The sequence below is a fragment of the Pristis pectinata genome, chromosome 6 (genome assembly GCF_009764475.1).
Source record: "Pristis pectinata isolate sPriPec2 chromosome 6, sPriPec2.1.pri, whole genome shotgun sequence".
In the NCBI taxonomy this organism is placed as follows: domain Eukaryota; kingdom Metazoa; phylum Chordata; class Chondrichthyes; order Rhinopristiformes; family Pristidae; genus Pristis; species Pristis pectinata.
The window spans coordinates 113,613,339-113,625,455 of NC_067410.1; the positions used below are offsets into that span (position 1 = coordinate 113,613,339).

Sequence of the window (12,117 nt, forward strand, 5' to 3'; positions counted from 1 at the left end):
AAGCCCTGATCACCTGGGCATGATACGATACCCAAACATACCCACTACTGGTGGGCTTGCTGGTTGAAGGAAACTACTGTCTGAACTCCAAACCTTGCAGTCCTCCAGCCACTTGTACTCCCTGTAGCCATCTCCATATACCATTTCTTTGCCCTTTAATACCCACCATTCCTCAGGTGACTATCTTGTCCACCTCAATTTCAAGGAACACAACCAATGAGATACATTTTCTGGGCATAGGATTGTAGAAGAGACCATACAGAACTGGGCACAGCACTCAATGCATGGCTCAAGTTGAAGATCAGTCTGCTGCATGGGCACCCTCATGCAGTAAGGAGTTGGTACAGAGATAAGAAATTTTATTTTGGGGGCAGAAGGGGACAATTACTAATGAACAGAACAAATAAAATACCACTGAAGTCAGTTGTTGAAAACATTTATGGTTGTCAAATGATTTATTTATGTTACTCACTTTCCAAAGTTTGTGCAATGTAGCTTGTCATATCGAGCAGTCCACACCCATCCTAAGGCAGCAGGACACCAGGACCCACAGGATCCTACGGCCCCATAATGTCCAGGTCTATTGTCCAAAACCTGACTCAATGTGGCCTCAGTTGCAGAGATGTTACTGTAACAATCAGCCTGCACTGAGCAAAGGGGAAATAGCAGCAAATAAGGATGGACTTGGAGGTAAATATCTTCCCCTCCTCACTCACCAATACACAAGGATAGGAGCTGCCATTAACACTTATTCACACCATCTCCCTGCAAAGGCTTTTCCCCAAACCAGCCAAGATGTGTCAACAAACCTCATTGATGGTGACTGCATGTTGGGAAATGGGCACGGGGTCAATTAGTAATTAATTACAATTATTAGATTAACAATGGGTTATTGCATTGAACACCCATCACTGCAGAACGTTGTCCACTGATAGTTTCAGCCTTACACTGAGAAGGTGGGGATGGTGTTTAATTTACAGACGAGTTCACATATAGGCCCAGGACTCAAACACCGGGGACGTGGGCAAGGCCAGGTTGTAAAACAAAATGAAGAAATGGCAGGTGGCTAGAGTGTGCCTTGGTCACTCTTGCCCACTGAAAGCAGCAAGTCCTCAGATGTCTGGATTGCAGAGGGGGTCACATCGAAGAGCAGGGCCTCAAAGAAATCCCTCCCTTCGGAACTGTTCCTGGAGAATGTCTTTATATTCGTCGAAGCCTCCTTCCACTCGCTTCACGGTGCCGCAGCCACAGACCCACAGCTCCTGACACACCATGCGGATCAGCCGCTCATCGTGAGATACCAGGATTACTCCCCCCTGCCAGAGCACACAGTGTTACTGCAGCAACATGACTACTACAAATGCAGATTTCCAAAGAGAAAAAACACTGGCACGTTGGGTAAAGACAGACTTTCCGACATTAAGTATCTTTCGCAGAACCGTGCTTTGAACATAGAACAGTACAGCAGAGGCCTGCAATGCTGTGCCGACATAGCTAATCCCTCCTACCTGCAGAATGCCCATATCCCTCATTCATGTGCCCATCCAAGCCCCTCTTAAAAGCCCCCAATGAATTTGCCTTCACCACTCTCAGTAAAAAAAAAAGTACCCCTCACATCTGTTCTGAACCTACCCCTCTCACTTTAAATGCATGCCCTCTGGTATTGGATTGCTCAATAATGGGACAAAGATATTGCTTGTCCACCCTATCTATGCCCCTCATAATTTTATACACTTCCAACAAATCATCCCTCAGCCTCCGCCGCTCCAGAGAGAAGAGCCCAAGCTTGTCCAGCCTCTCCTGATAGCACATGCCCTCTAATTCAGGCAGCATCCTAGTAAAACTCCTCTGCATCCTCTCCAAAGCCTCAACATCCTTCCTGTGGTGAGGTGACCAGAATTGCACGCAATACTCTAATTGCGGCCTAACCAGAGTTCTAGTTAGATGCATCATTACTCAACTCCTAGACTCAATACCTCAATTAATGAAAGCAAGCATTCCATAAGCCTTCTTAACCACCCTGTCTACCTGTGTAGCCACTTTCAATGAGTCATGGATTTGCACCCCAGGGCCTCTCTGCTCCAACACTGTTAAGTGTTTTGTCCTTAAGAGTGTACTGCCTCTTGACATCAGTCCCACCAAGGTGCAACACCTCACATTTATCCAGGTTAAACTCCATCTGCCATTTCTCTGCCCACATCTGCAGCTGATCTATATCACGCTGTACCAGTCACCAGTCTTCTACACTATTCACAACTCCACCAATCTTGGTATCGTCTGCAAACTTACTAACCCACCCATCAACATACTCATCCAGGTCATTCATGTACATCACAGACAGCAGAGGTCCCAGTACAGATCCCTGTGGAACACCACTACTCACAGGCCTCCAGCCCGAAGAAGTCCCTTCAACCACCACCCTCTGTCTTCTGCAGGCAAGCCAGTTCTGGGTCCACACAGCCAATTCTCCACTGACCCCATGCATCTGAACTTTCTTGATTAACCTATTACGTGGGAGCTTGTCAAATGCCTTACTGAAGTCCATACAGATGACATCCACAGCTCTACCTTCGTCAATCTCTCTCGTCACCTTGTCAAAAAACTCAACCAGGTGGTAAGACACGACCTGCCCTGCACAAAGCCGTGCTGGCTTTCCCTAATCAAGCCATTGGATTCCAGATGCTCGTACATCCTATCTCTAAGAATTTTCTCCTGGAATTTCCCTGCAACTGACAGGAGACTCACTGGTCTATAGTTCCCCGGATTTTCCCTTGTTCCTTAAATAGAGGAACAATATCAGCCACACTACAGTCATCCAGGACCTCGCCCGTGGTCAGAGAGGACACAAAGATACGGGTTAAGGCCCCAGCAATTTCCTCTCTTGCCTCCCTCAGTAACCTGGGGTATATCCCATTGGGCCCCAGGGACTTATCCACCTGCAGTGCAGGAGCCAAAGCCAATGTGTGCATGGTCCATAGAACCACAGAACACTACATCACAGAAAACAGGCCATTCAGCCCTTCTAGTCTGTGCCAAAACTTTATTCCACTAGTCCCATTGACCTGCACCCAGTCCATAACCCTCCAGACCTCTCCCATCCATGTATCTGTCCAATTTATTCTTAAAACTCAAGAGTGAGCCCGTATTTATCACATCAGATGGCGGCTCGTTCCACACTCCCACCACTCTGAGTGAAGATGTTCCCCCTAAATCTTTCTCCTTTCACCCTAAAGCCATGTCCTCTCATACTTATCTCTCCTAATCTAGGTGGAAAGAGCCTACTCACATTTACTCTGTCTACACCCCTCATAGTTTTGTAAACCTCTTGCAAATCTCCCCTCATTCTTCTGTGCTCCAAGGAATAAAGTCAATATCACACTGGGGCTTGCAGGATGTTGCTAAGCAATTTGTCAGAAATGTTTCCTACCTTGCAACAGTAATTTACTTTAAATTCACTTCACTATCCAATGATGCATGAAAGGGACTATGGAAATTGAGGTTCTCTCTTCCATTTCTTTTGCAAATTAATCCAGTAGAAAAATAATGTGGCAGAATTGGTCAACTGCATTTCCAAAGTGAGCAACAGAATGCCTTGGCACTGTGATCTCAGTATGTGCAGTTGAATGTTAACCTTTTGTGGCAATTGTCAGTCAAATGGTGAGAGGAGAAGCTGTGAGTACAATCTAGGCTACTGAAGGGTGAAACTTGCTGCTTCTAACACATAGGAGGAGAAAAGCATCAGGTGTATGGGGACACCAGCACCTGCAGGTTCCCCTGCACATCACACAACATCCTGTCTCAGATTCTCTGATTTCTGACTTGGGTCGAAATTCTGGAACTTCTTTACAGCACCATGGCAACACCTTCAGCAGAAAGACTTCAGCATCAAAGGAGGCGGCTCACTTTCTCAAGGGAGGTTTTAGATGGCAATAAACAGTCACAATACCAGATAAAATTACAAAACTAAAAGTGTGCATAAAGTAGTGGGATTGAGTTTATGGTATTTTCTGCTATAGCCAATGCCTGTAGCTTAGAAAGGGTCAAAATTATCCCACCCGTAGTTGGTCAATAACTTATACTTGACACACAAGGAGTCTCCTCCTGTCCGAGTACAGCACTGACATATTGATCTTGTTCATGGAAATACCCCTCCCAAACATTTTACCTTAAACTTCTGTAATGCATTTCCCAGTGCCTCAATTGTCTCCATGTCCAGATGGTTGGTTGGTTCATCCAGTATATAGAAATTGGGACTATACATTAAAACAAACATAATACATCACAGATTAAGAGACCAAAAAATGACCATTGCTGGGAATCAGCAAGACAGGAATCCAACATCAGGTACTGAACAGAAATGCAGCAAGAGACCGAGTGAACTTGTTACTCTGATGGACACTTGCAGCTGTCCAAAAAAAAATCTCAGACCAATCCACCACATCTGGCCAAAATCTGCACAGGTGTCAAGGCTGTGCTTTATCCCATCACTCAGCAGCTCAATCAGACATGAAACCATAAAAATGGATACAGAGAGTGGGGACTTGGCCACAACTGGAGAAATTTGCACGCACACCTGTAAGGGTAGAATAGCTGGGGTCTCTGCTCTACGTCTGGGTCTGAATGATTCTTGATGCGATTGTATAAGTCAATGTCAGGCAACATTTCAGGGCAGCAGTCACAACAGCTCGTTGTACACTTTGTGCATGGGAAACAGAAAACCAGGGCTCTTCCTCGACCTCTGCGTAGTGGAGGTGTAGGAAGTGTTGAGATTAAGTCTAGTCTTGGCAAACAGGGAAAAGCGTGCCATTACTGAATGATGATGAAGGGAGGCAGTGGTGATACTTCTCCCCCTCTCCCCTCCCAGCACCAGCAACCTTGGTTCAATCCTGAACATGGATGCTGTCGGTAGGGAGTTAGTACGTTATCCTTGCCATTGTGTGGATTTCTCCTGGATACTCTGGTTTCCTCCCAAATCTTAAAAATGTGCAGGTCTGTGAGTTAATTGGCTGTAAGTTACACCTACTGCAGGGGGTGGCAGAATTCTCTCTGTGTCTGCGTGGGTTTCCTCCAGGTGCTCCGGTTTCCTCCCACATTCCAGACGTATGGATTAGGAAGTTGTGGGCATGCTATGTTGGCGCCGGAAGCGTGAAGACACTTGCGGGCTGCCCCCAGAACACTCTACACAAAAGATGCATCTACCGTGTGTTTCGGTGTATATGTGACTGATAAAGATCTTAATTACAGGAGAGTTGATCAGAGGGAACAGGTGAAGAGGTTACAGGAAAATAAGTTGGGGGATGGGACTGATGGGATTGCCCCAAGAGCTGGCATAGACTCAACAGGCCAATGACATGAGAAAACATGAAGTTTGGCTAATATTCATGGAGTAACAGCATCAGGGAGAAACCTAATCACAGCAAAAGACAGCACTGGACAGAAAAGAAACAGGCTTATCAGAAGCCATTTGGTAAACTCCTTGGGTGCAGACTAGCAATGAGGGAGGTGGTTGGTGAGAAGACAAGGGAACGAGGCAGAGGGATGGAAAGCAAGGAAAGCTACGTGCTAGATGTGGGAGCACACTATGTGGTATCTACTAAGTACTAGAGGGCAGGAGACAGCCCAAAACCCAAAGAAATAGCACTTATAGGAGCAGAGGGAAAAGTAACATTGATTGGGAGCGTCATGGCTAACTGGGCAGGTTGGAGACAAAGGCACTGGCTGAAGCAAAGTCTAAAGACATGAAATCAACAAATGACCAGGAAAGTCACGGTGATTACCAGGGCATCGTCATCTGTGCAAACGCCACCCTGCTCTTCTGTCCTCCTGACAGACTGGCGACAGGTCTCACAGCTAGGTCTCCCGATATCCCGTAACCTCCCAGCTGGTGTCGGTATTCCTCTTCCGTTCTCCCTGTAAACATCGGAGCAAAAACAAAACTTTTGAATGCAGCAGGTGATTGGTAATCCATTAAATGCCCAGACTCGTGGTCTCAACACCTGCTGTTTGTATCCAGAGTGCAAGCCGACATCCACAGCAATCCCAGGAGAACAATTCCAACTCGATATACCCAAGCCCAGGTCAATGATTTATCAAGAGCTGCGAGGAGCAAAATTGGAACAAACTGGGATCAGCCATATGGCTTTCCTCATTGTCTCCACTTTGTTCTTTCTTGAACACAAGAGGAAAACACCCTGAACCTACTCTGCAATTCATGGCTCATCCACTTTACTATGTGCACCCCATTTTGTCTGAAAATTGTTAGCAATGCCAACCGAAGCAAAAAAAGCTGAATGGAGAAGTTCAAGAATTCATAACCCCTGCGTAAATGTATCGCCTCAATCTTAAATGTCCAACTTCCTCTGCCGAGACTGTCTGCACTTCAGTCTGGGGAAGTGATCTCTGGCATCAACCCAAAAATTTCCTTTAGAATCTCAGTAAGGTCACTGGATCTGTTGATATTTCAGTGATTTGTCAGTCTTCGGCCTCCTCCATGGCCAGGACAATTTCAAATACAAACTGGAGGAACAGCACCTCATTTTCCATCTTGGAACCTTGCAGCCTAAAGGCATGAACATTGAATTCTCCCACTTTAGGTAACCCCCCCCCCCCCCCCCACCCCATGCTTCTTCTCTTCTTCCCTTCCCTAGCCTCTTTTTTTCTACCCCCCCTTTTGTTCCTTTCTCTCCTTTGACCCATCCCACGTGGATCTGCTCTCCCCTCCTCCCCCGCACCTGCCTATCACTGTCTCTTACCTGCATCTACCTATCACCACCCTGTGCCCACCCCGCCTCCCCTCTTTTGTCCACCTATCACTGCTCTGCTTTTCCCTCCTATAAACTGGGCTTCCCCTTTCCCTATCTTCAGTCCTGAAGAAGGGTCCTGACCAGAAGTGTTGACCGCCTGCTTTTCTCCACAGATGCTGCCTGGCCTGCTGAGTTCCTCCAGCATCATCGTGTTTTTCAGGTCGCTGGATCCAAGCTCCACTGAGTACAAGACAAGCTTAACTCCCCCACTCCTCACAGGGCAACCTGTTTATTCCAGGAAACAAATCTAGTAATTCTAAGCCACACAACCTCGAAGGTAAGTGTATCCTTAAAAAATATATCCTTGGGTATCGAGATCACTGCAGACAGAACACTCTCATTGTAATTAGTCTCTACATTAAGGAAATCAAAGGCAGCTTTGCAGATCATCAATCCATAAGGATAATCCTATAGCATCTCATCTTCCAACTAGGCACAGAACAGCCCTCCAGACACAACGTTGAATTCAACAATTTCAGATAGCTAGCCTTTCCAGTTTGTGTCAGGATTGGCCAGTTCTGATGAAAGGTCATTAATCTATAACAATAACTACGTTACCCGCTCCACTGATGCTACCTGACCAGTAATCTCTCTTAGTTCTGATTTCCAGCAACTGCTGTGTTTTGTATCTCAGTTGCAGCACTTGTTTTCTTCCCCCACCTCCCTGGCCTCAGGCAGTTTAACCAGCTCCATCACCTTTGTGTGTCAGTCAGTCTCCCGGTCTCCACCCCATCACAGACATTATGTTCCTCTCCATCCCTCCCCCTCTCCACAACTTAATAACCGTTCAGTTTCCAACCTTCCCAGATCTGAAAAGTCATCAACCTGAAATGTCTGTCCCGTTTCTCCGCAGTTGTGCCTGATTCGCTGAACATTTCCAGCAATTTGTGTTTACATTCCAGTTGTGGTCTCACCAAAACCCTCTACAACCACGGCAAGGCTTCCTTTTCTACTCCAATCTCTTAACAAGAATATCAAAGCCAAAACATTGGCAATGGCAAAGTCAATTGCCAAGGTGACCCTTGCATCACAACATGCAGTGTAACACTACGACTGATTGCCTCAGTGCCCTGATCTCACCATCACTCCCCAGTCAGGGAATCATGGTGCAAATTACCTGGAAACTTGGTTGCCAGAAGCTCCACTGAGTTGATGTTCATCTCCAGCTGGTCCACATGGTGCTGACTGAAGTAGCCAATTTTTAAATTCCTGTTTAGAGAAAAACCAGAGGGGAGGATATAGGGACAGACAAAGCCATCACTCCTCTTCCTCACATGGAGGCTGTCATCTACACTGATCAGAATTCCGCCATTCCACCCGTGCCCATTCCGCTTTCTCCAATCTAGGCAGCAGCAAGGAGCACAGCCACGTATACATTGTCAACACACCCTCGTCACTGAGTGATAATGACATTACAAACCACCGCAGCAAACACAGAAATACTGATCCATATTGTAATCTGAAAACAACCATGTTATCGACCATTGCACTGTTGTGATATCTGTTGACACATTGCATAACAAGAGCCTTTAATCCAAGACTACTGCCAAACTTTGAGAATGAGAGCAGGTTCCAACTTCTGGCTGATTCACCTATCAAAAATTGAGATTGAATATGATCCAGAAGAAATGTGTGTGGCGTACTAATGGAAAAATCAGCCAATATGGGAGGGGAAGAGAGGGGTGGTCAAGCGCGAGGGGGGAGCTGGTCGAGAGGGAGGGGCAAAGACGACCGAGGGTGGGGTGGGTGGCTGAGAGGAATGGAGGGGATGCAGGAGAATCGCAGTGGGTAGGAGGGAGGCTGAACAAGCATGAGCCAGAGAAACAGATGTAGCCTTGGGCAGTGCGTGTAAAATAACAAGGCAAGTTATGGGCAGGTTGCTCAATAGTATCCCAAGTTATGTGGGGTATAGCCAACTCCAGCCAAATGGAAACTCACGGTGCTCAGGATATTTCTGGAGGGTCTCATTTACTGCAGAGAGCTGCTGCATTTGGTCAATGTAGTCTGAATGGGCAGAGGGAACAGATTCAATAACAATGGGAATAGCAATTGGAAAAGTAAGGGAAACTTTTCAGGGGAAGCACAAGATGGGAACCAATAGACAGCTGATCAATGAACTCTAAGCACAGACGGCCTAATGTGCTCGTCCTATGGTGTACAACGATCAGCAGATTTAAGCACTGCATCTTTCTCAGGGTATTCCTTTAAACTCTTCTACAACTGGGCAAAGATATTTACAGCATAACAAGATTGTACCTGTGTGCGTGTCTGATACCCTGAACTGGTGCCAAGTCCCCGAGCAGTAACTTTAGCAGTGTTGTTTTACCAGCACCATTTTCCCCGACCTGTAGACAGAACATCAATTATACAACAGCAGCAGCAAAAGGCCTTTACACCAAAACGTGTATTTGCAGAGATTTGAATTAACTGGGAGAAGAGGAGAAAGGTTCTCCCCAGAGAGCGACATGAAGCTCAATGACTCAAAACGTTGGAGCAGCAGGAACGCTCACCACATTTAATCAGTACTTGAAGAGCTGTGACCTGCAAGGCTAGGTGGATGCTTGTTTTCAACCAGCACCGACAGTGGCTAATGCCCTTGTGTGCAAGCTTCCTATCACCACATTGCAGTACTCACAAATGAAGCACATAGGGCACACACCCAGAGACTTCTCACTTCAGTACCGCACAAAGCCCATTGTGACAGCACCTGTGTATGTGGCAACCACACAGGAGCAGACAAACACCCTCAGGCATTCACTGTTCCCTTACAGATTGCTGTACCATTCCATCTGTGCCCTTCCTTATAGATCATGCCCTCCTCCTCCTGGAATCATCTCTACTGATGGATAACACTCGGATGAATGCCTCTGTACTCCACCAAACAGCAATCATGAGAAAGCAATTCTGTTCAACCATGGGAAGAACCATATCCTGATCCAACAGCCACTGCAAGTCCCATGTTCTGCTTCATAGACAGAGACACAAGAGACTGCAGATGCTGTAATCTGGATCAAGAAACAAACTGCTGGAGGAACTCAACAGGTCAGGCAGCATATGTGGAGGCAAAGGGATGCTTGGTGTTTCGGGTTGAGAACCTGCATCATCAGTTGACCACCTCTGCCTCCACAGATGCTGCTTGACCCACTGAGTTCCTCCAGCAGTTTGTTTTTTTTTGCTGCTTTATGTATAACCCACAAACCCAACCACCTCACAAGGAAACAATCAGGAGCCAGGACCTGGATCAACTGGCCCCCTCCTGATCACAAGGGAACTGAGACCACTTGTTGCCCTATTACTGCTCTGGTTGACAAGCTGGGGATTCAGCCCAGACTTAACCATGTGGTAGTTACCCCATCTAACTGGGCGAGCAGAAAGGAGAATTACACCAGCTGACTGTCAGAGGAGGACGGACTTTCAATCACTCTTATTTTATTTACTCTGGTTCAGAAGCAGGCATTATGAAGTTTAAGGCAGGCATCAAGAATAAACGTACTTACAATGCAAATCCGTGACTCCTGATCAGCAGACACCGAAAGATTTTTGAAGATGGGACAATCAGGAGTGTAACTAAAGTCTACATCAGTCATTTGTAATATTGGAGGGGACAGCTTCTCAAAATTGTCAGGGAACCTGAGGAGGGAAGACTTAATGTCACAATACAAGTAACTCACATGGGAACACAGACACAGTGTCAGGTTACAAATACACACTGTGAATGCTGTCATATTATAAACAAATGCAAGGCCTTAACTTCCAATGGGAAGAACAGCTGGTCAAAATAACATACTTCCTAATCCTTCAGTCCCCATTTTTGCAAGGTCTGACAATAATGTGCCTGTCCTGCACTATGTGCGATCCTCCTGGGCCTGGCCTGGACACAGAATAATTCATCCTTGTGCTGCATTCACACATATTTTAAACAAAGACTTTTTATCCTGGCCCTTGATTATAGGCCTCAATCAATCAAGAAATTCTGCAATTAAATCATAAGGTGCTGTCCTGATTTATTATACTTTGTCTCCTGTTAAATTACCCTGAACATGAGTTTTCACATGAAACTAAAACAATTGCTCTACAGATACTGTAGTCACCAGTGGAGTGAGCATTCACTCATAAACATCTCCTCCTAATCTACTTTCGCACTGTTGAAATCATCCTCCACAGCACCCCCCTTAATTCAGAACCTTAACTCGAGGACCAGCTTCACCCTTTTCCATTGAAACTTGCAGAATTATGATCACTGACCCCACTGACACTTCCACCAGCTGCCCACTTTTAATTCCTATGGTTGAGTACTGCCTCATCTCTCGTAGGGCTATCTGCATATTGTCTCAGAAAACACTCTTGAGTGCACTTAACAAATTCTGCCCCATCTAAGCCACTTGCATTAAGGCAATCCCAGTGAAATGTCTTGTAGGTGGTAGAAAGTATTGGGAAATTATTCATCATGGATTTGTAAACATTTCAGCACTTCTGCATTATTGCTGGGTGTAAATACTGGAACTCCCCAACAACTCCGTTGGAGCATCTTCACCAGAAGGGCTGAAACTGTTCAAGACAATAAAAGGCTCACCATCGCCTTCTCAGGGGCAGTTAGGGACAGGAAATATTGCCTTGTCAGTGATGCCCATATCCTATAAATGAATTGAAAACATGGCTCATCTCTGTGCTACTCTTGTAGCCACATGGTGTGTATCAGTGCCCTTCAGATTATAAAGTCTCTGCCCATTTCTCTTTACAATCCTAGATCACTCACTTTTCACAGCACCTCAGGGGAAAACTTGCTCAGTTCAAATTCACGAGTCTCCTTAGTACTGAAAACTCCATGCAGCATTCCTCTTCCAAAGAACAATACAGATTCCCAAACCACTTGGAAACGGGGTTCTCATTTCCCTCTGGCTTTCTCAGAGATAGCAGTATCCTTACTATGTTTATGATCAGACAGTTCATTCAAGTTACCCAGCACATACAAGAATGGTGCAGCACTGAGCGAGGCCATTCTGTGGTACCCGAAGACTCCACTAACCTTATCGTTACCTCTGGCTCCTTCTCGAGAGGCTTCAGCTCAGGCCTGGGGAATTAAAATGGCACAAGTTCAAACTGCATTGGAAACAAAACAACTCAAGTCTCACATTTTAAATCACAAGGTGTATAAAATACCTCACAGGCCTACTTGTATCTCAGAGATCCCTTGGTTAGAACTATCAGAGCTTCAATCTAAAAAAAACAGCCATCTCTATTTCTGCTGCAATTCCAGAATTTGCAGATAGCAGTTTCAATTTATGTGCAACAAACATGGCTCTTCTACACATTA

General features: G+C 45.8%; 1 protein-coding gene across 3 annotated transcripts in view; it reads right to left on the bottom strand.

Annotated features, from left to right (window-relative positions):
• Positions 1-420: 420 nt before the first annotated feature.
• Positions 421-12,117, bottom strand: part of abcf3 (ATP-binding cassette, sub-family F (GCN20), member 3) — a 96,922-nt gene continuing 85,225 nt past the window's right edge. For all 3 annotated transcript variants that reach the window (XM_052017860.1, XM_052017862.1, XM_052017861.1), the window contains 7 exons: positions 11,830-11,874; positions 10,301-10,433; positions 9,060-9,148; positions 7,921-8,012; positions 5,778-5,910; positions 4,166-4,253; positions 421-1,316 (listed from right to left, as the gene is read on the bottom strand). In XM_052017860.1, the coding sequence (XP_051873820.1) occupies positions 1,158-1,316; positions 4,166-4,253; positions 5,778-5,910; positions 7,921-8,012; positions 9,060-9,148; positions 10,301-10,433; positions 11,830-11,874 (739 nt within the window). In that variant the 3' untranslated portion in view covers positions 421-1,157. The remainder of the gene's footprint in view (positions 1,317-4,165; positions 4,254-5,777; positions 5,911-7,920; positions 8,013-9,059; positions 9,149-10,300; positions 10,434-11,829; positions 11,875-12,117) is intronic.